Consider the following 27,696-nt stretch of genomic DNA (forward strand, 5'->3'; position numbering starts at 1 on the left):
CTCCTGCCTGTGTCTCGCCACAGGACGTGTTTCGTGTCTCCTCCTGCCTGTGTCTCGCCACAGGACGCGTTTTGTGTTTCCTCCTGCCTGTGTCTCGTCACAGGACGTGTGTTTGTTCCCCTGTCTGTGTCTTGCCAGAGAGCCCCTGTTAGCACAAAGTTAAGTATGGTTTGAGTTTGTTTGTTCCTTTGTTTGTCTCTTTATTTATACTTTGTTTAACCTTTATTAAAAGTCTCTTTTTTTGGTTAACACCACCCCTCTGCCTCTATGCCTGCTCCTTCCGCCCACGGCGTTCAACACCTGCCACCACACCCCAAACGTGACATATACCACCAAATGTCAATAAATTTGCAGCAAAATACAGTAGACAGTCCACTGTACCCAAGAAAGAATAATCATTTACCAAAAAGGAAAAAAAAAACTGGTTGATTTAAAAAGAGAAAAAAATCGACACAAAACAATTAAAGACAAGGACAAGCACAGAAAGTTTTTTTTTTTTTTTTTTTTTGTAAAAGATTCACTAAACACATAGTAAAATTCGTCCAAGAATGGAATCAAGGACAGTAGCAAAAAGAAAAGGGACTTTCAGTTTTATTTTTAATATAGCCGGTGCCATAAGCAATCATAAATTAATGTTTCATGTTTTTTTTCATTTCATATTTTACTTCATCATTTTACTTGGTAAAGTAAAATATTTTATATAAAAAGTTAAATATATTTACTTTTTACATTTGATCACTTCATTTTACTGCCTGTTCCGAATGTTTTGATTTTTTTGTGCAACAAATATGATCATGATGTTGAAAATTGGTAATTACAAATACAAACACAATACTGTTTCACAATACACAATTCCATCTTAAGAACTCGACTCTAGAACAGATTAAATTCATATGTCGAAGTACTATTTTTTTTTTGTGGAACCTTGGATTGCAAGCATAATTGTTCTGAAAGTGTGCTTATATATCAAAATACTCGTAAATCAAAGCAAATTTCCCCATTAGAGATTATAAAAGCTCAGATTATTCATTTCACATCCCCCAAAAATATATATTTATATAAATTATTAATACAAAATATAAAGTTAAAATAAACAGATTAAAAAAATAAAAGTAAATCCCAACAGATAAGTGTTTTCATTATTGTTTGTATGTGGGCACACGCTGTGTACAGTATGTGTGTGTTTGTGCACGCATGTATGTGTGTGTTTGTGTGTGAAGCTAAAGAAGAAGAAGAGGAGAAATGACAACTTCCCCTCTCCCTACTCTTGTCTTACACAGTACACACAAACACACACACACACACACACACACTATTGACCCTCGACTGCGCACACCCACTAATGGAGTTACTACTGTAAAATCAAAATAAAACCAATTAACCTGCACTTTACCTTTGAAAAGAATCACGACAGAGAAGCGTTTTCATTAGAGAGGGTGTGTGTGTGTGTGTGTGCGAAGGCGAGAGGAGAAGGTTTTCGTGTAAAGGCAAGAGAAGGGGAAGTGTGTGAGGCGAAAGGAGGAGGAAAGGGGCACGCTGTCACACGCACATAACGGAATCAGTGCAGGCTCACACACAGAGAAATAGGATCTTTAACCTCTCCAATGAGACTTTCCTTCGCTTTACACGTGCACACACGTGTGTTATAATAAATCATACACATGTGTTGTACACACACATACAAGCAAAAACTAAAAGATGCTTTACATGCACACATGGTCAAAGTGTTATGATAAACAGTAGACCCGTGCATGGATGGTAATTATACGAGTGAAAGACCCGCACTAAGACCGAGCAGTGAAGATGATTACCCACAATTCCGCAGCGCAAGAGAGAGAAAAACCAGTGGCTCAGTTGTAATCACGTGACACTAGGCGCCAAACAAGAAGCGTATGCGTGATACATGATACTCAGTATACGTAAACTGGGACTTGCTTGTTTTTCAAGTCAAAATTTATTTTACAAATTTGCTTGGACAGCTTTTTCTGCATTTGTATTTACTCTGGTTATCTAAGTGTAATAATGCTTCCTGTAGCTGTGAATCAGACCTGGACATCGTAACCTAAACACATTCATCCTTATGTCCGAATACGCAGGCCTAGAGTAAAAAGCTGATGCCTGGATTGCCCTGATGACATCACAGTTAATATTTTATCTAGGCTTTAGAACAAAAGTCATTACAACAAAATAAAAAAAAAAACTTTTTATTATTATTTTTAAGGTTTACAATGTGTGCATGTGTGCTGCACTTAGTATCAGTCTTTTGCATTTTGTGATTTTGTTACGATACGCCAGGTCATGCCCACGTCTCCAGACAAGCCATGCTCACCTGCTCCTCCAGTCCACACTCCACTCCACTCTTTTCCTTTTGCCGCCTCAATCCTCGCTTTCTGCACACCTGTTCTCTGTCTCAGTTTATCACCTTATCATTTAAACTCATCATCAAGCAACCTTTCTCTGCCAAATTATTGCATGCTCATAGCCCAGTTTTCTCTTTTTCACGCTTCTCGCTTTACGCATTAAACCTGTTCGATATACTGACTGAACTCCCGGCTTTGATCTCCCGCTTCCCCTTGACGACCACGAACTTGTCTAGCCCGCAGGATTTATTACAACACAAACCGCAGGTATGCGCTTCAGCTTCAGCTTTCCTCTTCATCGCTTCTGTCCGCAACTGCCTTCATGCTGCATGTTGGATGCCGCATGCACCTTGTCACTCTGATCTCCAGTGCCTGATATGGACCAGCCGTGACAGATTTACATTCTTTAAAGGCATGATGCAGCCTACAGCCTTGTCACGATGGAAATTAAATACTTAATAAAAAAAAAAAGAGAAAAAGAAAAATGACATCTTATACATATATTGAGATATACTTTATTTGAGATATTAATTCCAGAAGTGATTACATGGCATATTCAGTAAAAGACCAATTGACCAATTTAATATGAGAGGTATAAAGAGACCAAAAACCCTGATAAAAAAATATATACTGTACATATTAAATTTGTAGAAGATTATAAAGCATGGATTGTTTTTTTTGTTGAATGAGTAACAATAAAGAACCATTTAAATGTATTAAACAAATTGTATAACTTTCTTGAATCATGATCACTTTTTTACTTATAAAATCTTTTTATGACTTCATGTTGTTTATAGTGTACATGTGGTCACAGAAAATTATTTAAGCTAAAATTTAAAAAGCTGATTACACTGATTATACTTAATAAACATACAGTATACACAACACACCAACACACAAGTAAAAAAAAAAAAAAACTCAAATATTATTAAAGAAAACTAAAATCTAAATGAGTAACATTATGATTGGAAAATATTTATAGAGTATGTTCGGCACACAGGTTACATATATAGGATTTAAAAAATTGGATAAATATAACATTATTTTAAAATCTATATAGAAAATGGAGATTTGCAGCCACTGATGTTGTACAGATTATGTACAAAAGTGGGTTATAAAACCCACAGATTCTCTTCAGCCTTCAGGGATGAACAAATACAGTATATTATAAATGTATTGATGAAATATACAGTAGATGGTAGATTTTATGAAATTACAATCAAGTGCTGCAAACACACACTGACTAACCTTCATATTTGGAGCAGATGAAGTTGAGTTTGTTGCTCTGAGGCAGGCTGATCCACTGCTGCTCTCCTCTAGTCTGAACTGCTCCGGTTCTCTCCTCATCCCTGCAGTCTTCAAACCCGTTCCCGTTCCCGGGAGCCCAGTCCTGGAAGCAGATCGTCTCTCCAGTCACCCAGTACCATAAGCCCAGAGCGCAGGTGTGACGCAGGCCGAGCCACACGTGATCAGTGGAGGCGTTTCGAGCCACTTCCTTCACCCAGAGCTGCATCTCCTGAGTGAGCACTGAGACCAGGTCATAATGATTGTTCCTGCAGTATCTCAGAGCTTCTCTCCAGGTCAGATTCTGATTAATCAATACAAGTTTATCTGAAAATAGATGGACATATGTTTTAGTAGACACATGTATTCCAACATCTTTAGAATGTATATTATATACAATGTTTAAAACAGTTTAACTAACTCAAAACACTAAACTTAAGTAAAAAGGTGTCAACTAAACTACACAAACTAAACTAAATATACATGCTGAATAAGTGTAGTGTAACTCACTCTCATGGCAGATGAACGGGAGGTTTTCTGTACAGTCCACGTCACTCCAGTAGAGTTGATCAGACACGTTTACTGCAGTACAGTTCAAATCTTTACTGGGTTTGTTAAAGCTCCAGTATCTGAATGAGGAATTACTCTGATCTGACCACTTCCAGGAGTCATTAAACAGACCAATCCAAACATAATCATTAGGTGAATTCTCTCTCACATTCTTGATGTTCTCGTTCTCAGTTTGGTTCCTCACACTGACCAGGTCGATGTAGTTCTTTCTGCAGTAGGTTTGAGCATCACGCCAGGTCTTTTGCTCCTTAATTAATTTGTAGACACTACAGCCTGCTTTTAATAAAAAAATAAAATAATTTACACCGCAGACAATTAACTCATGCTTAAATCATATTTCTTTCATCTTTGCACTCAAAGACCAAAGACCACAAATAAAAACTCAAAAACAGCAAATAAAATAATTATTTTGCACTAATCTAAAGCCTTCTAATATTTTTGCCTCATTTTAATCATCTACTTGTAGTTTGCTACCTTCATAACATACGAAATGTCGGGTGGTATCACAACTATTATCATTCCATTTCCCGTCATCAGTCATCTCAACACAGTACTCCTTTTGCTCGTGGTTGTCTGGTTGACCACTACTCCAGTTTCTGTAAGTGTCTCCATCTCTGTAGTAAGTTTGGTCTGCCAGAGACCACTGCCATCTCCCAGTGTCTCCTCTCTGTAGACCGATCCAAGCTTGGTTTACAGTTTCCATCTTCAGTGTGTTATTCAGCTTCATCATCTCTTCCATGTTGTTGATGGAGGCGAGATCAGTGTATTTCTGTCTGCAGTAAGTCTGAGCTTCACTCCAGGTTTTATTCTCATTCACAAAGTGATAGCGATGAGGAATATATACTTCTGTACCACATGCTGTAGTATAAAAATACAGTATTATAATACTATTATTCATCATGTTAAAAAATGATGCTGTATCTCATAAATAAACAAATATAATCATAATTACACACATATAACATTAATTACTAACACATTAACACTCAGATTATAGTGAACACAACACTGACCTGAGAAAAACAGAATAACCAAAACCCATTTACTCCTCATTCCTGTAAATAAACACATGCTTCATTAAATTGATACTTTAAGATCTTTATGTGTTTTTATTATATTTTTAATTAACAAATAATTTGGGTTTGTATTTTTTACTTATAAAAATAATAAATATTGCTTCATTTCTGCTGAATTGCTTGTGCCTTCATGAAAAAAAAAAATCCTACTGTTTTTTTTACATTAGACATAATCTTGTTTTTTTTTTTTATCTTGTGTACAGGTAGAGACGATGTAATGGTGTTTGTAATTGCATGTAAAAAGGCATAAAAAATTATCTTTTGTAGAAATGAGTCAAAGAGCAACATGATGATCAACAGGGGTGTGGTTTAAATTATTACATCATCATAAGTTTAATAGAATTTGTACAGTGTCTAGTCATATAAACTCTCTTTCCCAGAAGAGCTCTGACCCCTTCCTTCTGACACACCACATATATATATATATATATATATATATATATAGATATATATATATAGATATATATAGATATATATAGATATATAGATATTTTTTTTATGTCAAGCTGAATCTCCTAAATGGTAGAAATAGTGTGTTTTCCCTTTAAACAATCTCTGTTGAGCTTTTTATGTTACTGAAAAAAAAAAAAAAAAAACACTTAATGTAGTCAAGCAAATAAATGTTCAGGAATCATGCCTTCACAGCGATCACAAAGGGGAAAATGATAGAATAGACAGAATTTGCAGAAAAAACATGTTCAACATTTTAGTTTAACTTGTTCACAGGTTAGTGAATGCTGTCTGCATACAGGTTTCAATGTCTGCCATGTTCATTTTATTACGCTTTAAAAGCCTAACATAATACTATGTTTGTTTTTACATGCCTAGAGCCTGGAGGTGAATGTATGAAGAGAGTATCTCCTGAAATGTCTTATGGTGTATTTAGTGGAAGATGTGGACTAACTGTTTAAACACTGGTAAGCGTTTTTTCATGAAGCATTTCAACCTTAGGATTGAAAAATGTTACGAGGTCAGTGGCATTATCAGCTGCAGCACAACCTTTACACAGGGCTATTATTATTTTTTAAATCATAGTATGTATTTACATTAGTTACACACATGCTCCTTGAACTTGTGGAAAGACTTTACAGAAGAGCTGAAGCTGTTATAGCGGCAAATGTCCAACATCATATCAAACCCTATGGATTAAGAAGTGGATGTTACTCAAGTTCATATGCATGTGAAGGCAGGCGAGCCAATACTTTTGGCAATATAATATAATATATAATGTGTGTGTATATGTATGTCCGTTGTTTTGGCCTATTCATTAACATAATTAAATTTAACTTGATGCACCATAATCCTAGGTGTTTTTTTGCACTAATAGGAAGCATTAAGTGATTTTTACATTCATACATCAGACACTGTTTTGCCAAATAGAGCAACTTGTCTAACAAATGTGTGCTTTCTTTTATTAGGTTGTTCAGAAAGGTGAAGCTCAGGCTGAACTTGAGAGGTGCACGATGGCCCTGTTTGTCCTCAGGGAGGAAGAGGACTGTCTTCAGCCACCACAGGAAATCGGGATTGTGACTTAAGTTTCCATCAGTCGCACATGAATGTTCCATGTTTGGCCTTATCTATGCGTTAAACTTGAGCTATCCTGGTGAGCTCAAACACACATTTATGGCCCGGCAGAAAATATTTAGGGAACGTATTCTATATTGACATTAAAATATTAAATTTTGGTCACACTATTTGTCAAACAATTGTCAGATTTTCACATGGTTAGCAAATAGGATACAGTTTTTAAGCTTAAGTTGATTTTATTTTTGTTTTCTGTCTTTTATTGGAGAAATAATTTAATAGTACAACATGGTATGGTTTCAAGGATGGTAATAAATGTTTTTGGAGGAAAACGTGTTTGTTCATTGTCTTCATTTATAAATGTTACTTCTCTACAACTGCAATTTTTTTAAGTTGTATCTTTTTTTATATATTTAAATTATGAATGCCTTAAATCTTTATTTGATGCAACTTAAAAAAGTTCATTTTCTCAAACATTCAAAAAGTGGTTTATATCAAGTTTATAATTTCAGGTTAGATTTAGCAGAATATTTAGATTAAGTAATATAGCCAACTCATTTATTTTGATTTAGAACAAATTAAAAATTTAGTTTGATTTACCTTGTTTACCTAAGTTACATGAAAATGTTTTATTTAAATTACATCAATGCTAAAAAATTAGGTGTGACAGATTACTTCAATTTTTTTAAGTTGAGCCAGTGTTATATTTTTTTCAGTGTAGATTGTGCATTACTGCTAAATATACGTGTAATAAAGCACTGTTATAATTATTTGTTTAAAAAGTATTAAAAGTTTTACTCAACTACAAGTATATAAACAAATTCTTTATCCACACCTGTAACGTTCTTCATGGACCGGAGCAGTGAATATTATAAATCCTTTAGTCCTTCTGTTCTTCTTCCTTTTTCACCTTCTGCTCCTGAACTGGACAAGTTCAGTTATATCCCTGTCCTCTTTTTTAACTCCTCGCCCCCTTTTGTTTTCCTTATTTTTTACTTGTTTACTTAATAATCAGCAGTAGCATTGAGCTGACGGTGTTGTTGAACAGGAAGCATCAACCACTTTGCATGAGACATGATGAACTGGGGACCCAATGACAAATATCCTTCTTTCTCTCATCTCTAGATGAGTGACAGTTATAGCAACTGAGCCAGAAATCAGGAAGCTTACAGTATAAGGATGTTTTGTGGGGATTTTATGTAAAGTTTATTTAAATACTGTATATTACAGTCATATGAGTAAAATCATTGAATGTTTACAGAAAGACAACTCTACTAAAAAATAAATAAATAAATAAATAAGCATGCCTTTATGTAAATTTCACATTTCACATGTATAGCGACAAACAGTAACACTATAAAAAGACACACTTTGGGACCAAGAGGTCATTTGTCTTGTAAATGTTGTATTCCTCTAGATTAATGAGGGTTCACCAACAAAAAACTGAAAAGAAATATATCCAATTAAAATAATTTCTAAAATACAAGATCTTAGACAATAGTTTAAGAACTTCCCATCTCCATATGCCAGTATATTATATTTCACATGTAATAATACATTTATAACACACTATGTATAACATAACATGTCACAAAATGCACACATCTTTATATTTTAGTCTTCTAGGGTCATAGAGGGGATCTCTATCACTCACTTTCTCTCTCTCTCTCTATCTCTCTCTCTCTCTATCTCTCTCTCTCTTTGGGTTGTTTTTTTCGACCCAAGCGCTGGGTTGCCTCTGTTGGGTCATTTTTCTGGGTTATTTAAAGAGAGTTGGGTAGTTTTTGTGTAACCCAGCTGCTGGGTTGAAGTTTGCTTGGCTCCTCCCCCAAAGTTCCCCGGTGGATTCAGCGGCTGTCAGCTTTGTGTCTTCTCTTGAGCTCCCACACCGCTAATGACGGTTCATCCTCCTCCAGCATTTAAGGGGAAATGACGTTAAATACAAGGTCTGTATTCACATGTTCACTCACCTAAGTCACATATGACTGAAATATTATTACCATATGTAACATTTATTACTGTTACCGTGTTAAGGTTAAACTTAAACTTTCAGGCTGGTCTGAGGTTAGATAATTTAGCTGACAATAGCTGCTAGTTAGCCAAAGAACCCCACCTGTGTATGAAGGAAACGGATAAGATGTCTGAGCTTTTTATCTTTCTCTGTAGAATGTTTGCAGGGTGATGAAGATGGTGAAGTGATGAATGAACGCTAAACTGTTAACTGTAGTGCTAGCATGACTCAGGCATTTAGTTAGGTTGCTAGCATTAGCAACCACATTAAATAGTCTGACTTAAAAAATATAACAATATTAAGGAGTTTTATCCTAAAAGCCATGCTTATTTTGCTTATTTTATTTTTGCTAGTAGCTGTCTCTATGTTTTTGTTTCAGGTTACCTATACCCTAGCTTTGTCATTTTTTATTTACAGTAGTAACAATCCTATTACACACTAAATTGATAGTCTTATTCAGTTTAATCTTTGCCATTCAACAAAATCTTTACTTTCTTATTTTTTTTTCTTTCTAAGGTTGAAACCAACATGGTGGAATACCTCCAGCAGGCTGAAGTGTCAAGGCCGTACCCCTACTGTACATCCTGACGTTGGGAGATGATGACCAGCGCTGCTCTCAGGCATTCGTCATTCTGGTGGGACAGGCTCTGGAGCAATGCACACTACTTGGGGCGGTTGATGTGTGTTTCAAGGCATTTTATATTAACTATCCAAGGCAGTGTGCTCCTGTATAGGACTTTTTGTAATGTTGTTATGTTAAAATGAAACCAGGGCCAGATAGTTTTGTTCTGCAGAAAAGATACTTGAAGTCACAGAGGTCCTGCTCTGTAGAAGCTGCCTCAGCCTGTTTGTTCAATTACTCCATTCTGCCCTTGTGAGTAATAGTATAGTAATGATGTCGCTGTTGATTGTATACAGACATTGACTAGGTGTCATAAAATAGCTTGTCTTTCTCTTTTTTACAAAGTTAACCGCTGGTTTAATTCGCATACCTTGGTGGGTTACACGGAACACAATTTAAAGAATTAAAAATAAAGCCAACAAATCTTTTAAGCTTACAAGCAAAACTTGTTTATTTTTTTAAGTGTCTTTAATAGGGAGAAGCCATCTAATCTATGTTATAGAGGTTAGAGTGACTGTGAAGGCCACTGTTTCAATATGTTTAATCAGGCATTTACAAGACAAAGCTAATTTGGGCTTAATGGGCCACGAGTTTGTATTTATAGACGGAGGAGTTTTGTATGCTGACGTCTGATAGAACCTGATAGATCGAAAGAAACCCTTAACAAACATGTTTCGATGCTGCCCATGGTTCTGGTTAACTTGTCTTGCCTTTCTTTTGTTCCTTTTACATAATAATTAATTAATTCCTTCTTACATTGTGTTCTTACATAATCCCTATCCTTAGACTGGCCTATCCAGTCTGCATTTCGTACACTATACTTTTTAATTTTGTAATATCCTTACACTAATAAAAGTGAAACTGCTGTGTCATTGATACAAAGTATGCTTCTACATTGATCTGATGGAAATTTTTGATTTCCTATACGAAACTGATATTTTTATGTTGCTTAAAAGCAAACATCGCAGCCCCTGGTTAAAACTTAAATGTAATTTGTTCACTCAAAGGACATTTCTACTTCAAACCAAAAGTTTGCCGTGTCACGTGACCTCATGACGTAGTATTATCGCGGACTGAATCACGTTCTGCTGGCGGCCTTAGTTTTTCAAAGAAAACAACAGGTAAGAAAACAAACTCGTCTATTTCTATGGTAAATGTATCTCTTCCATGAGCAAATTTATGATTTATGTCAGGAACAACTACTTTGTAGATTGAGTTTTGTGTCCGTGTTTGCTACTGTAGCTAAAAACACCTATATTACCCACAGTAGCATTAGCGAACTAACGCAGTTATTTTTAAAAACACCGGAGTTTCTACGCTAAGTCGGCTGTGCCGAATAACATGAAATGAATTATATTTAAGTACGGTGAAAAATTAATAGGAAAGTGACTAAAACAAAAAAACAAGCCAGTTTGGAGTGAGTTCAATTCAATTCAATTCAATTTTATTTGTATAGCGCTTTTAGCAATTGTCATTGCCGCAAAGCAGCTTTACACAATCAAAAGAGTTATTTAAGGTTGTATGAAATGTGAATGTATATGAATCAAAATGGTCATTTTGTCCATGGTGAGCAAGCCGAGGGCGACTGTGGCAAGGAAAAACTCCCTGAGATGGTAATAAGAAGAAACCTTGAGAGGAACCAGACTCAACAGGGAACCCACCCTCATTTGGGTGAAACAGAGAGCAGGAATCGATCTGCATTTATACAGTGTGTGTCAAGAACTAACCTGAGATGACCAGAAGACGTAGCTTTAGCGGTTAGCCCTTTGTAGCGTGAATGGTAAACCCAAACGCGGATGAAACACGAGTAGGCAGGATAATCACGCTTTTAGTCTAAGGACTCTCACAGATGGGGAGTAAGGGAAAGACACAATCTAACCCGCGTCCTATAAATACACACTCGATCAGGAATTGAAACCAAAAAGGTGAGTACTCACAGTTAGAAGCTGGAATCAGACGTGGCATCGGCAAAACTCAATGACTGAGCGAGGTGCTATGGTTTGTTTACCTCTTTTATACTTCCTGGTTTGCGACCGCTTAACTTCCGGGTCCTAGTGCCGGTCGCGTTCCGAGTGTGCATGACAGTACCCCCCTGTCCAGGACCGGCTCCAGACGGTCCTGAGGTGGAGGATACCCTGTGACGGTAGTCCCGGATGAGCTCAGGATCGAGGATGAACCGTGCTGGGACCCAAGATCGCTCCTCGGGGCCGTAGCCTTCCCAATCGACCAGGTACTGGGTGCCCCTGCCCCGAGGTCGCGAATCGAGGATTCGTCGCACGGTGTAAGCGGGACCGCCGTCAATGATTCGGGGAGGAGGAGCAGGGGGGGTGGGTGGAACCAGAGGTGAAGTGATGAAGGGTTTTAGCTGTGATGTATGGAAGACTGGGTGGATCCGGAGCGCCGCAGGCAGCTGGAGCCGGTAGGTGACAGGGTTAATCCGTAACGTGATGCGGTATGGTCCGATGAACCTTGGTGATAGTTTTCTTGATTCGGTGTGCAGATGGAGGTTTTTAGTTGATAGCCATACCTTGTCACCTACGTGGTACAACCGTCCCGGTGGGTGTCGGCGGCGATGCTGGGCGACGTAGCTGGTGTTGGCTCGCTGGATGGCGCGATTCGCTTGATTCCATATCCGCCGACACCTACGGACCAACTGTTGGGCCGATGGTACGTCAACCTCCGGTTCTTGATGGTCGAACATGGGAGGATGGAAACCATGGCACACCTCAAATGGGCTCAGGTTGGTGGCTGAGGAGACGTGTAGGTTGTGGGACAGTTCGGCCCATTTGAGGTAGCGGGCCCAGGAGCGCTGGCGATCGGACACGAAACATCTCAGGTAGCGCTCCAGTTGTTGGTTGGTCCGTTCCGTCTGACCATTAGTCTGGGGGTGGTAACCGGACGACAGACTACAGGTGGAATTGATCAGACGGCAGAAGGCCTTCCAGAACCGGGCTGTGAACTGGGGCCCTCTGTCCGAGACGATGTCCTTTGGGAACCCATGCAGTCGGACTACGTGTTCCAAAATTAATTCTGCGGTGTCTTTAGCTGATGGGAGTCCGGCTAGGGCCACCAGGTGCACGGCCTTGGAGAACCGATCAACGATGGTTAAAATGGTGTCCTTACCCTCTGAAACCGGCAGGCCCGTGATGAAATCCAGGGCGATGTGCGTCCAGGGCCGTCGAGGAACTGGGAGTGGTTGGAGTTCTCCTGGAGTTGGTTGGTTTGTGTCTTTTGCCCTGGCGCACACCGGGCACGCCTGAACGAACTCGAGGACGTCTCTCCTCAAGGAGGGCCACCAGAACGCTCGTTGGATAAATGAGAAGGTTCGTCGCGCCCCAGAATGTCCGGCGATGGTGGACGAATGCCCCCATTGGAGAACCTCCGCTCGTAGCTGTTGGGGTACGTAGAGTCGTCCAGGCGGCACACCTGCCGGTTCGGTCTCCGCCGCCTGTGCCTGGCGGACCCTGGTCTCCAAATCCCAGTGGAGGGGTGCGAGGATTCGGGATGGGTGGATGACAGGCACGGGTTCCGCCCGGGGGAGGTCGTCCTCATACTGGCGTGATAGGGCGTCGGCTTTGGTGTTCTTCGACCCCGGACGGTAGGAAAGATGGAAATTATATTGTTCGAAAAACAGTGCCCACCGTGCCTGTCGTGGATTGAGCTGCTTGAGGTTCTTGATGGTGATCAGGTTTTGGTGATCGGTCCAGACGATGAATGGCTCACTGGCGCCCTGGAGCCAGTGACGCCATTCCTCCAAAGCCCACTTTATGCCCAACAGCTCGCGGTCCCCTACCCCGTATCGCTGCTGAGTGGGGTCAAATTTTTTGGAGAAGAAACTGCAAGGGTGCAGTTTCTGGTCTGGACCTCGCTGGGAGAGAACCGCGCCGGCGCCCACATCCGACGCGTCCACCTCCACAACGAAGGGTTTATTGGCATCCGGGTGAAGAAGAATCGGGGCGGTGGTGAAGCGATGGCAGAGTTCCTTGAAGGCTGAGATCGCGGTAGGATTGAGCTGAAATGGGTGAGGTGAGGGCCTGGTCAATGTGGTCAATGGTGCTGCAACTGTACTGTAGCCCCGGATAAAGCGACGATAGAAGTTCGCAAACCCGAGAAACCGCTGAAGCTGTTTGAGTGTCCTGGGTAGGGGCCAGTGACGTACAGCTTCTAGCTTCTGCGGGTCCATGGCCACACCCTGGGGCGAGATGACAAAACCCAGGAACGTGGTGGAGTGCTGGTGAAAAGCACATTTTTCCAGCTTGCAGTACAGTTGGTGAGCGAGCAATCTCTTTAAAACGGCACGTACGTGTTGGATATGCTCTTCCAGGTGACGGGAGTAGATGAGGATGTCGTCCAGGTAGACGAACACCCATCGGCCCAGCATGTCTCGGAGGACGTCATTTATGAATTGTTGGAAGGCCGAGGGTGCGTTGCAGAGTCCAAATGGTATGACCAGGCTCTCATAATGTCCGGTGGGTGTGATGAATGCCGTCTTCCACTCATCACCCTCTCTGATGCGCACCAAGTTGTAGGCGCTCCGGAGGTCCAACTTGGTGAATATGGTGGCACCAGAGAGGGCGTCTAGGGCTGAGTTGGTGAGTGGTAGTGGATGTCTGTTCTTAATGGTGATGTTGTTTAGCCCCCGATAGTCGACACATGGGCGAAGTTCGCCCCCTTTCTTCTTGACGAAGAAGAACCCCGCGGCGGCAGGCGAGGTGGAGGGCCGGATGGTTCCCTGACGGAGGGCGTTGGTGACGTATTCCTCCATCGCCTGCGTCTCCGAGGTGGATAGCGAATAGAGATGGCCGCGGGGAGGGACGGAGCCCGGCTGAAGTTCTATCGCCAGGTCGTAAGGGCGATGAGGCGGGAGATGGGTAGCTCGTTTCTTACAAAAAACTTCAGCCAGGTCTCGATAGGCGATAGGGATGGCGTTGGTGTCGACGTCGGGGGCCTCGGACTCCCTGGAACACGTCCCAGTCCGTGCCTGTAGGCAGAGTTCGGTGCAGGTCGGCCCCCACTGGAGAATCCGGTTCCGGGTCCACTAAATGATCGGGTCATGCTGTAACAGCCAGGGATAGCCGAGGATGATGGGCGGTGATGAGATGGTGGTAAGGTGAAATTGGATCTGCTCCTGGTGTTGGTCCTGTGGTGGTCTATGGCGAGCGTGATGGGTTGGGTCTGATGGGTGATAGGACTGGATGATAAGGGCCGACCGTCGACCGAAGTAATGTTTACCGGCTGGGATAACGCCTCAGTCCTCACCCCCAAATCTTTGGCATAATTAGAGTCAATGAAGTTACCCGCGGCACCGGAATCGATGAACGCGGCGCTTCGAACTCGTTTGTGGCCAATTTGGAGGTTTACCTGAACCGTGAAACGTGAGATGGTGGCGTCGATTGTGGAGGAGAGGTGGAGGGGGCCCGGTGAGTCCCTCCTTCCACTCACCGGGGCTGCGCGTTTCCCGGGCGAATTGGACAAACAGCTCGGTGGTGCGCCACCGACCCGCAGTAGGCACACAGCCCCTCTCGATACCGTCGTTCGCGTTCCGCCATGGTCAGGGAGGCGCGTCCTAATTGCATGGGTTCCCCGGCTCCGGTGTCAACCACGGCAGGAGGTGGAGATCCGACAGGTCCAGTAGTGGAGGTGGTGAGAGCAGTAGGTGGTCGTGGTGTGGTGTAGGAGAAGGTGGGTGCAGGCGGCAGGGTCCTAGGGGCTGGCTTCGGGCGAGAGAGGATGCGTTGATCGATACGGAGGGAGAGCTGGATCATCCCCTCCAGTGTAGCAGGAAGCTCTCGCCCGGCGAGCTCGTCTTTGATACGTGGAGCCAGTCCCTCGTAGAAGGATGTCCGGAGCGCGGCATCTCCCCAGTCGGTCTGCACAGCGAGGGTCCGGAACTCAGCAGCGTACCGGCTCACGGACGATCCTCCCTGCCGCAGATGGTAGAGCTTGGTGTCGGTCTCCACCTCGCCCGCTGGGTGTTCGAAGGTGAGTCTGAGTTGGCGGGTGAACTCGTTATATGAGTGCGCGGTGTCTGAATCCGCCCGGAGAACTGCCGTGGCCCACTCAGCTGCCTGCCCGGATAGCAACGAGACCAGAAGCGCGATGCGTAGCCGATCGGTGGAGTACCTGGTGGCATTGAACTCAAACACCAGATCAAGCGCTGTTAGAAACACATTACACTTCCCGTCCGTGCCGTCCCATTTATCCGGAAGTGCCAAAAATACATCAGAAGGAGGAGGGGGGGTTGGTGCGGCGCCGCGGCCGCCGCGACGGGAGACCGGCTAGCCGCGCTATCCACAGCCGCCCGGAGATCCGCGTTCTCCCGCCGGAGCTCCGCGACCTCGCGGCGCAAGGCCGCGACGTCTTGGAGGTCTCGGCGCAGATTAGCGATCTCCCCGGTTAGCGTGTTGATGAGCTTGGCATGCTGATCAACCACATCGCAGAGGTGCGCGTAATCCGCTGGGTTCACCGCGGAAGGCTCAGTCATTCTGTCAAGAACTAACCTGAGATGACCAGAAGACGTAGCTTTAGCGGTTAGCCCTTTGTAGCGTGAATGGTAAACCCAAACGCGGATGAAACACGAGTAGGCAGGATAATCACGCTTTTAGTCTAAGGACTCTCACAGATGGGGAGTAAGGGAAAGACACAATCTAACCCGCGTCCTATAAATACACACTCGATCAGGAATTGAAACCAAAAAGGTGAGTACTCACAGTTAGAAGCTGGAATCAGACGTGGCATCGGCAAAACTCAATGACTGAGCGAGGTGCTATGGTTTGTTTACCTCTTTTATACTTCCTGGTTTGCGACCGCTTAACTTCCGGGTCCTAGTGCCGGTCGCGTTCCGAGTGTGCATGACAGTGTGTTAGGTGGCAGGCAGTTCAGCTATAATAGCTGATGTAAATTGACGTTAATATGGAGTCCAGGTAGTTATTGAAGACTCAGGTAGACTTGTAGGAAATTCCAGTCCTGAACTATCGAACTGTCAAGTCCCCAGAAAAACAGTTGCCAACACAAGCCGAGGCCAAAACCATCTTCTAGGTAGAGAGAATCATCCCCAGACACCAGACACATCCCAGAGAGACACACGGGGCATTCATGTGACGAGATCTTCAGCCAGAAGCGGGACACCAGGATGGGTCAGACAGGTCCGGAGGGCAGAGGGAGTCTGGATCACTGGCAGCTCGGGAACGACATTACAGGACCTCATCACAAATCACATCACGCAGGACCTGGCATGGTCCTGTCACATCAACACCGTGGTAAAAAAGGCCCGGCAGCGTCTCTACCACCTCAGACGCTTGAGAGACTTTAGACTGCCCTCCAAGGTGCTCAGGAATTTCTACTCCTGCACCATCGAGAGCATCCTGACGGGAAATATCACGACCTGGTTCGGGAACAGCACCATGCAGGACAGACGAGCTCTACAGAGGGTGGTGCGATCAGCTGAGCGCATCATCCGCATCGAGCTCCCTGACCTGCACTCGATCTACAACAAGCGGTGCTTGACCAAGGCCAGGAAGATCGTGAAGGACCTCAGCCACCCCAATAACGGACTGTTTACTCTGTTGCGGTCTGGGAAGCGATTCCGCTCCTTGAAGGCCAACACAGAGAGACTGAGGAGGAGCTTCTTCCCGCAGGCGATAAGGTCTCTCAACCACAACCACACCACTAAGCAGAACTACACAATATTTTCATAATTGGTCAAATCCATCAATCTTCTTCATCCATGAACACTATGGACAATTACACGCTCACCTTCCTTCATATATACACTACATGTCGTATGTTACATCCTGGACCATTGCACAAAGACACTTTAATAACTTTGCACACCTACCTTCACAACTACACTACATTTTACAGTTTTACGTTTACATCCTGGACCAGTGCACAAAGTCACTTTAATAACCTCTGCACTAAGACACTTTGTTCCATGCATATTTGCACACACCGTAAAGTATATTTCAATTTGCACAGTATATTTCTATTTTGTACATCCTATTTCTATTTTTATTTTTAGTTCTATTTTTTCATAGCACATTTCTATTTTTATTTTTAGTTCTATTTTTCCTAGTTTAATTTAATTTTGTAATTTAATTTCTATCGTATTTCTTTTATTCATATTTATTTCTTATTTGTAAAATTTAACTCTTTTAGGGTCAATGGCAGTCGTATAATACATTTCACTACATTTCGTACTGTGTATGTTTGTGTATGTGACAAATAAAATTTGAATTTGAATTTGACATGTGTAGCTCAACAGAGAGAGAGAAAGAGTGAAAGGTGGAGACAGGGGGAGAGAGGAAAGAGAAAGAGGGGGAGAAAGAGAAGAAGAGGAGAGATGGCAGTTAGGTATGGTCACAGTCACACAATGTATAATTTGAATGTATATTAACTGTAGAGTGCGTGATGTTTGTAGTGTACTTATAGTTATGTCTAAAACCTTCTGGACTTGCTAACGTGTAAGTAATGTAATATCACTAAAACTATATTCCCTCGTATGAAACGGGGCATTCGCACATGTTCCTGACATACTGGTAACACTTTATGACACGTTTTTAACGTTATCAGTATATAATCCCTAACACTGGTAGCAATTTGACACGTTGATTTAACGTTACTATAAGTAAAAGTACAACAGTCCACAAGTTGACCGACTAAATTAACCATGTAAATGAAATAAAAATGTAAAATAAAATACAAAAACAGTAAATTATTTATATATATAATTATTAAACAAACTTCCAATTTGCTTGGTAGTAGTAGCATGAATTAATTGGCGGAGCACTGTCCCACTTTTAGCTAGTGTTTACTCAGACCAACAAGCTGAGGTTAGCCATTACTATGTCATGAATGAAGTTTAAAAGTAAACATGAAATCTTTATTCACTTTTGTGTTTACAGGTCTGTTAGCTTCTCTGAAAGGGCATTATTTTACCCATACTGCAAAAAATTAGTCCCAAAAATTCACAAATAAAAACATTATGTGGATAAATTTTTAAATGGAAATGATACAATAGAATTTCCGTTAATTTAGTAAATGTAAGTCTAATCTAAATATCCTAAAATAAACTCCCTTTAAAATGACGAAGTACTGAAAATTAGCTTTTAGAATTAACTGATAATATCAGAAAATAATTTCAATTATCCTGTGAAACTGAATTATGTTCATGGGTTTATTGTATTATCAGTAGTGAGCACTTGCAAAGCAACAAAATGCAGTTATTTTAAAGGTGTGTCTGTGTGTGTGTGGGGTGGGGGCTGATTCTTTCTATACACAATGTAATTAAGATTTGCTAAGAACTTGAGCCAGTCCAATTTGTGTTTATTTATTTATTTTTTTTAAGATCAGTAATGAGTTTCTGAGAATTTCAACTGCTCCACTTCAAGCAAGATTGCTGCTTTCCTTGGACAAGCAACACAACAAATTAATTAAGATCATCAGAAACGTCTCGGGTTACTTTGCTGTAACCCTGTTCCCTGAAAAGGCGGGAACGAGATGCTGAGTGAAAACGCTATGGGAACATCTCGTCATGTTGCCGGTTGTGAAGCATGTGTGTACCAAACACGCAAAATTTTTGGCTTTTATAACCTCGGTCAGGTGACGTCATCTGATAGGACGCACCTGCAGGTTATAAATAGGAGTGAACAGGAAACATTCCTCAGATTGATTTGTCTGAACGGATGTCTGGTCACATAGGCAGTGCGGCATTGGGACGCAGCATCTCGTTCCCGCCTTTTCAGGGAACAGGGTTACAGCAAAGTAACCCGAGACGTTCCCTTTCAAAGGCTACACTCGATGCTGCGTGAAAACGCTATGGGAATGAGAGTATCAACGCCGTCGCACTGCAAGTGTCTGCACGTGTGCGCACAAGGCCGAGAAAGTCTCAGAACTATGTCTGGGTAGCTGACTCGAGGACCCGTGGGCCCGGAGTAGCATGACCATCCAAACTATAAATGTAATAAATGTGTGCGGAGAGGACCAACCCTCCGCGTCACAGACTTGCTGCAGGGGAATACCTCTTGCTAGTGCAATAGATGAGGCGATCCCCCTGGTTGAATGAGCCCTGATTCCTAGAGGCGAAGTGAGCCCACGCGCCTCATAGGAGAGGGCAATAGCATCTCTCACGCCGCTTGCGGCTTCAAAACATGTAAAAGCTGCTCTGACTTACCCCACTGGCTAATGCGGTGGACGTAAATCTGAAGAGCACATACTGGACACAGTAAGTGAAGTCTCTCCTGCTCCGAAGCTGTAAAGGCGGACGACAGAAGGCTTCAAAACAATAGAATGCATGTTGGCAAATGTGTGCGGAGAGGACCAACCCTCCGCGTCACATACTTGCTGCAAGGGAATACCTCTTGCTAGTGCAATTGATGAGGCGATTCCCCTGGTTGAATGAGCCCTGATTCCTAGAGGCGAAGTGAGCCCACGCGCCTCATAGGAGAGGGCAATAGCATCTCTCACGCAGCTTGTGGCCCCGAAACATGTAAAAGCTGCTCTGACTTACGCCACTGGCTGATGCGGTGGACGTTAATCTGAAGAGCACGTACTGGACACAGTGAGTGAAGTCTCTTCTGCTCCGAAGCTGTAAAGGCGGAGGACAGAAGGCTTCAAAAACAATAGGGATGTCCGATCCTCTTAGAGAGGTAACACCATTTAGAAAAACCATCTTAAGGGTCAGAAACCTGAGGCGCTGACTCTAGTGGTTCAACAAGGGGCACAAGCCAGAGGACAAATTTTTTCTGCAGAAACTCCAGCACTGAAACAATTCGGCGGTGGACTGGGTCTACCTGCTTCATCATGCACCAACTTTCAAATACATTCTATTTGAGGGGAGGCAGTCCTAGTACTTAGAATAGTCTTAATTACACTGGCTGGAAGACCAGCTTGACTTAGAGTCAGAGAGTAGTAAAGGGGACATTTGCTGATCTTGCGAGGCAAAGAGGTCCACCTCCGCTACATGAAATTTTCCCCAGAATGTAAATCGGACAGGAATCTGGTGCGCTAGCTATTTAGCGGCGCAAGCACAGTCCGCCCTGGCGATTAATATATGAGACTGCCATAGTGTTGTCCACCCGCACTAGGACATGGTAGTCTCAACTGCTGGAGGAGGTGCTTTAGGGCCTGAAATAGAGCCATGATTTTGAGGCAATTGATGTGCAGCGCAAAAAGATGGCCTCTCCAGCTCCCTTGGGCTAGACGGTCATTTAAGACCGCACCCCAGCCCATGAGGAAAGCATCTGTCGTTAGCATCTGCGACGACAAGACGAACTTAGAGTGGGACCCAGAGTCAGAAACCGGGGTCTGAACCACATAGAAAGGGTACGAAGCACCTGGCGCGTAGCCCTTATTGGGGATTGGCCCTAGAGTAAAATCCCCTGGCCACAACTGAAATGCTCTCATGTGCAGAAGGTCCAAAGGTGTCACCGTGGATACAGCTGCCATGAGAGCTAAGATCTCTGAAAGTGATGGTCACTTTCTGGTCTAGCTTGATTTCCTTCACGGTGTTGAGAATGGATTCGACACGAGCGGGAGACAGCTGTGCCCGCTTACGCTCAAATTCCATGTGACACCCAAAAATGTTGTCCTCTAAACAGGAAAGAGCATGCTTTCATGGCATTGGATCTCAATCCTAGGAAACAAAGATTAGCTAGAACGACAAGCTGATGTCGAAGCGCTAGCTACTGAGACTGGGCCAGCCAGTCATGTAATTCAATACGGATGCTCTGGAGTCGTAAGAGCCAGAACTACATCCATGTATTTTGTGTATGTGCGGGTGAAAAAGCTAGACCAAATGGAAGGACCCGATCATGGTAAGCTTCGCCCCCCGAAAGCGAACCTCAGGAACCTCCTGTGTTGTGGCAATATTTCCATTGATTTATTTTTAGATAGCGGTAAAGCCCGCAAAATTTAAAAAATTGGAAGCAGCCCCCCGTTCCTCTTGCACTTTCCGGTTTCATGGAAGTGGAGACCATGCCATTGAAACGCGGAGGGTGATGTGAGAACTGAATCCTGTAGTTTCTCTGTACAGTGCTTAGTACCCAAGGAGATATACTTGGCAGGAGCTTCCACGCTGCCAGTTTCCCAGAAAGGGGCAAAGCTCAGTGGCTTGGTTAAACGGGGGGATGTTAGATGTTTGGCATCCTGAAACACGGCAGGAAAAACCCGAAGAACTAACATTTTATTGGAGACTGGAGTGGCCCGAAACACCAGTGGTGGCGGAGCAAGAACACCAACCTCCTGGGGGTGCCAGGGAGAACACTTCATTCTTAAAAAGGAATTCTGCGTGCCTCTCCCCATTGGGGGGCCACCTCCCACGGTCCTGGGCACATGAACCCCAGGGCTTCTTTGTGAAGACAATATGCCAGTCTGACCTCTTTTGAGGCGGATTGCGTGACGCACCCCAATCTTGTGAGGGGGTGCCCAGCTCAAAAACACTGTCCTTGTGTGTTTTATGCCTCGCAACAGTCAGACCCGGTCGAGACTGGGTGGCCGACAGTCCCAACTCTTGAGCAAGGCGGGGAAGGAATTTCTCGAAGGCTTGTTATATAACTTCGCCTCATGAACCTAGTGGCGACCGAGTTAACGACATCGCCAAGTAGGCCCGGAGGCGAGATGGGGCATCGAGGAGGAATACACAATCCTTCTCTTTAATGCCCCTGAGATTCAACCACAAGTGCCTCTCCGCGGAGACCATAGCAGCCATAAAACGGCCGATAGCACAAGCCGTCTGCTTTGTTGCACGAAGAGACAAGTCTGTGGCCCGGCGTAAATCCAATACGCCTTACCTTGCAGAGCCCCGCCAGTACTCAAGTCTCTCAGCAGGTCAGCCTGGTAGGCGTGCAAAACCGCCATGGTGTGCAATGCGCCAACCTGACCTGCTGCCTGAAAAGCTTTTCCCTCCAGGGAAGATAAAAAGTCTACACAGCTTGAAAGGAAGTAATAGCTTTTCAGGAAGGATGATGTGCTAGAAGAGAGATAGCCTGGAAGCGTCTCTTCTATCTGGGTGTCATCATATAACTCTGCGTTTCTACCTCAATTATATTTAAATAAATAAATAAGTTGATGGCAGGAAAACACGGGATGAATACAGCTTACTCCATGAAAGGGTTAACTCATATGGAGATTGCTAAGAAAAGGGGAGAGAGCGTTGTTGAGGCTCCGCCCCCGGCCACCCGACAGAACCTGCCGTCTATGTTTTTATTTATTTCTTTTTAAGTGCTTAGAGGCTATTACCATCTCCGCGGAAGCAAGAGAGGATGTTTATCCTTGCCCATTCACAAGAAGCGCAGCGCGCGCTTAAGAGCGGACAGAGGGATTTCCCGATCCGATGAGAACGCGAAAGAAAGGAGTTTTAAATCCGTCTCTCACTGCTCTGCCGGATGCACGAGTTTAAGCCCCAGGAATGCACGGCGACTCGAAGCTTCTCAAGGAATGCGAGGCGCGTGCGTAGCACTTAATCGAAGCAGTAAAGTGTAGAGATCGCCCTCCGATATGGATTATACACACGGAGGGACATCTCGTTTAAACTCTGCCATTATCGGTAAGTTAAACACTTATTTTTGCTGGTTAGACACACATGCTCACAACTAGGTGAAGACAAGTATCTGAGGAATGTTTCCGGTTCACTCCTATTTATAACCTGCAGGTGCGTCCTATCAGATGACGTCACCTGACCGAGGTTATAAAAGCCAAAAATTTTGCGTGTTTGGTACACACATGCTTTACAACCGGCAACATGACAAGATGTTCCCATAGCGTTTTCACGCAGCATCGAGTGTAGCCTTTGAAAGGGAACAAGGGAGGAATGGTCAGAGAGAAGACCAGAGATATACTGTAATCTTCATCTTCAAGTTCTTGATCTGGTATGTACTTGCTCAAAAAAGCAGAAATTAGCTTGGTGTCAAATGTCATATTGGGAATGGAAGCCACAGGAGCTGGGCAAGTCATCCAAATCAAGTTGGCTGTGACGCACTAAATTCTGTTTACGCACAAAATTGAATTGAATTTAACACATATCTCTCCGTGTCGGGTCGACGCCGCTTCCGGGTTCTCTCGCGCTGCGTTTGCGCATGCTTGCGAGAGCTTAACCCTGTGACCAACACTGTCTCTGGACAATCATACACACACTCACACACCCGCATACATCACACACATTGTTTATATTTGTATATCTTGGTTTTGGTGCACCTTGTTTGTTTGTTTGTTGGTTTGATTTGTACAATACACTTTGGTTTAGTTTACTACAAGCTATTGTGTCGTGTCTTTACTTGTCCCGCCTCGATTGCGCAATTCCAGAAGCGTTGTTTATAAGCCCGTATTTTGATTCTCGACCCCGTAGCATAGTAACTAGTGGTTTAATTAAATCCAAACGTTACATAGTGGTGGCCCGTACGTACGGGGAATCTGCATTTTTGGGTATTTTCCGGTTTTGTGTGTCTTGGCTGAACAAAATGGAGACTAATCACGATAAGGCTAATGCTAGTAATGTCTGGAAGGCCAACTCTGCTGTTACTAATAATGTGCTAGATAATGTAGAGGATGCATTTGTTACACGCCGTAACCTAACAGCTAAAATAACATCATTGATTAGCTTCCTGTACATATCAGATAGACATGATGATGATGATGATGATGATGATGATATTGTTGCTTATGTGTCTGATATTAATGTTGTGCACACAATGCAAACTGAACTAAATCAATGCAAGGAGGATGTGGTGGCGCTTACAGACAAAGTGAACACGTTGGAGCAGGATTTTAGACAATCCATAAACAGTAGTCCAAACAGAGAAACCAGTTTTCGTGAAGCAGTGGCCGCAAGCTTAGAAGGGCTGGAGCGCTACTGCCAAGAGCCTCTAGAGAAACTGGAGAGAGCTGTGACTGACTGTTTTCTGTGACATGACATCATCAGGGAAAACTCGGCTCACTAGTACGCCCACCATCCAAAGGTTACAGGCCTACACCCCTGCATCTCCTCAATCTCCTGCTCTACATTCTTCCAGCACTCCAATCACAGCGCCTACGGCAAAGGTACAGCAAACAAGCAGTCATGTTACATACGACATTCCTCCTTGTGTTTTAGCACACTCTTCTGCTCAGCTTACCTTCTCAGTTTCACCCTCTTCTTCTTCTTTTTATGGTCGACTGCCCATCCGCCTGGAGTTTCCAGCCTTTGGAGACGCTTCAGGTAGGGTGGATGTGCTCAACTTCATCGAGCAGTGTGAGAATTATCTGGAGATCAGACCACTACCCAGCCCAGAGCTGCTAGGAACCGTCAGCACAGTTCTACGAGGACCTGCTCTGAGCTGGTGGAAGGCAGAAGAAGGCAAGGTGAAGGACTGGAAGTCTTTTAAGCAGGCATTCATGGCCGCATTCTTACCTGATGACTACCACACGGAACTTGAAGACAACTTAAGGTCTCTGGTACAGCAGCCTGGACAATGCCTGAGGGACTAAGCCTATGACTACCGCGCCCTCTGTCTTAAGTGAAAGCCTGATATCTCAGAGGAAGAACTGGTGGGTTGAATCCTGAATAACATCAACCCAAGAGTGGCAGGATGTCTAAGAGGGACTGGGAAGACTGTTGAACAGCTCGTAAAGATAGGTTCCAGGGTGGAAAAAGACTGCAAGAGCACCGAAGACTACTGGCAGAAGGTGGAGTCTTTGCACAGTAAGGAGAAGAGCCATAAGAAAGCAGGTGAGCGACTGTGACTGCTCAACCTCTGGCAACTCCTTCACTTCTCCTGATTCCAGTAACAGTGCGAGGATGGAAGGTGAATGCGGTGGTCGATACAGGAAGCGCAAACCCAGAGAAGGCTGCATTACATCTGGCACACTATCGAATGTGAGCTGGACACAAACATCATGAGCAACTCTCACGTGGCCTTTCCTCTGATTGTGGGACTGGACTTCTTAAGAGCCACGGGAGCCATCTTGGACATCGCTCGGGGAGAGTACAGGCTGAAAACAGATGAAGGAGTCATTTATCATCCCTTCATAGCGTCCCAACCCTACTCATTGCCTTCTAAGTCAGCTCAAAGGAGATACACTCACCTCCCTGCTACAGCTAATCTGTATTTCGCCTTACCTTTGACACCTGATGAGCTAATATGCGCTGAGGGAAACACAAAGAGCATGACATCCTGGGACACCAACAATGAAAAGGAGCTGCTGAAACTAATGGCTGCTTGGCCCCGCACCACCTCCAACATCCTAGGCAAGACAGCATTAGAGAAACACAAGATAACTTTATTTGACGACACACCGTTTAGATCCAGAGCGTATAGAGTATCACCTTTGAAGAAGAAAATAATAGAAGATCAAGTCGACCAGATGCTGAAGGACCACATCATTGAACCTTCATGTTCGTCATGGTCCTCGCCCATTGTTTTAGTACCAAAATTCGATGGGACTTACCGTTTCTTTGTGGATTTAAAAAAAAATTAAACAGCAAGACCAAACCTGATGCATATCCAATGCCTTTGATACATGACATCATCGAATCACTGGAAGGCGCCTCCTGGTTCTCAACATTGGATCTGCAATCCGGTTACTGGCAAGTGGAGATGGAGAGAGGCAGCTGTGAGAAGACCGCCTTCATCACTACCAAAGGTCTGTTTCAATTCCGGTCCATGCCCTACGGACTTAGAAACACAGCTGCAACATTCCAACAACTGATGGAGAAGGTCTTGGCAGACCTAAGAGGAAAATATTGTTTTGTCTACATAGATGACATCATTATCTATTCACAATCACTGGAACAACATATAAGGCATCTCAATGTAGTATTTTCCAGACTCACCCAAGCCCACCTCTCCCTTAATATAAAGAAGTGCCATTTCTTTAAAAGGCAGCTGAAGTTTTTAGGTCACAACATCTCTGAAGAAGGTGTAAAGTTAGACCCGGAGAAAACAAAGGCAGTGGCAGATTATCCTCCTCCACAAGACTTAAAATCTCTCTAACGTTTTCTGGGTCCCGCCGGCTGGTATCACAAGTTCCTTCCCCATTTTGCAGATATAACCGCTCCATTAAATAATTTAAAAAGAAAGGGAGTAAAATGGGATTGGACCGAAGAGTGCTAGAACAGCATGGATGTCATCAAACATGCACTTCAGAACCCACTAGTACTAATACAACCAAACCTAAATCTGTGAAGTGGGCCTGGGAGCCATCCTCACCTAAACCGCAGCTGAAGGAGAACGAGTAGTAGCTTACGCCTTGAGAATGTTGAGAGGAGCTGAGCAGAATTACTCCACGTCTGAAAAGGAGTGTTTGGCCATGGTCTGGGCAGTGGAAAAATGGAGGCAATACCTAGAAGGCCGGGCATTCGAGGTCTTTACCGACCATGTCGCCCTGTCATGGGCCTACAACTGCCCTAAAACCAGCTCTCGCCTCACCCGATGGACGTTAAGACTACAGCAGTTCGTTTTTACTGTTCACCATAGAAAAGGATGTTTAAATATGGGTCCGGATGCCCTATCCCGAGCGCCCCCACCGCTAAAAGTATGCGCCATACCATGTCTAGCCATCACAACCACTAAATGTTCCTCTGACTTACTCAGCGACCTATGTGAGATAACCCAAGCCCAACAGAAGTACCCTACTATCTTAAAGCTGCTCTCTAAAGACCATCCAAGAAGCACACAAGATGAGAGGGTCATCTTCGAACATCGCCAAGGGGCGTTATATCGCCGGGTACCAGTAAGACACGGAGAGAAAGTTCAGCTAGTTGTCCCCCAGTCATTAATAAAGAACTTTCTACACTACTATCATGACAATCCCTTGGGAGGACACCTGGGGCAACTTAAAACCTGCTGAGGTTACTAGATGTGGCATGGGGGCCGACTTTGCGAAAAGACGTCTGGCACTATGTGAGAACATGCAAGGAAATGAAAAAAATAAACTGAAAACACAACATAAACAGAGCTCTGCCGTCTACGCGAGAACAGACGGGGCTCTGAAAACTAAAGATCCTCTCGGGCCCTACGCTCTTACCAAAGATTTAAAAGGGAGGGAGTGTTTCTTAATATCAAGAATATTACTATAACTAAGGCCTTGTTCACATTGGCGTTAAGTTTTTGGATAAACGAACATGCTTAGACGTTTATGTTTTGTTTTGTAGTGGCGCTTGATTGACTTCTACACCGGCGTTCGTTTGTCTCTGTCTATTGTCAGCCGGCAGCCCAAATTGTAGTTTTTGTGTTAACCTGTGGAGGCAGTGTCGGGAACTGGATATGAAAGCCCGCT

At 43.7% G+C, this 27,696-nt stretch overlaps 1 protein-coding gene across 1 annotated transcript; it reads right to left on the reverse strand.

Moving 5' to 3' along the window:
* Positions 1-3,603: 3,603 nt before the first annotated feature.
* Positions 3,604-7,734, reverse strand: LOC128506357 (macrophage mannose receptor 1-like). The gene is made up of 4 exons (XM_053476777.1): positions 7,650-7,734; positions 5,228-5,269; positions 4,689-5,072; positions 3,604-3,971 (listed from the first exon to the last, which is right to left on the reverse strand). The coding sequence occupies exons 1-4, from the start codon at positions 7,663-7,665 to the stop codon at positions 3,604-3,606; spliced, it is 810 nt and encodes a 269-aa protein (XP_053332752.1). The 5' UTR covers positions 7,666-7,734.
* Positions 7,735-27,696: the final 19,962 nt, after the last annotated feature.

This window comes from Clarias gariepinus, chromosome 18 (assembly GCF_024256425.1).
Source record: "Clarias gariepinus isolate MV-2021 ecotype Netherlands chromosome 18, CGAR_prim_01v2, whole genome shotgun sequence".
Classification (NCBI taxonomy): domain Eukaryota; kingdom Metazoa; phylum Chordata; class Actinopteri; order Siluriformes; family Clariidae; genus Clarias; species Clarias gariepinus.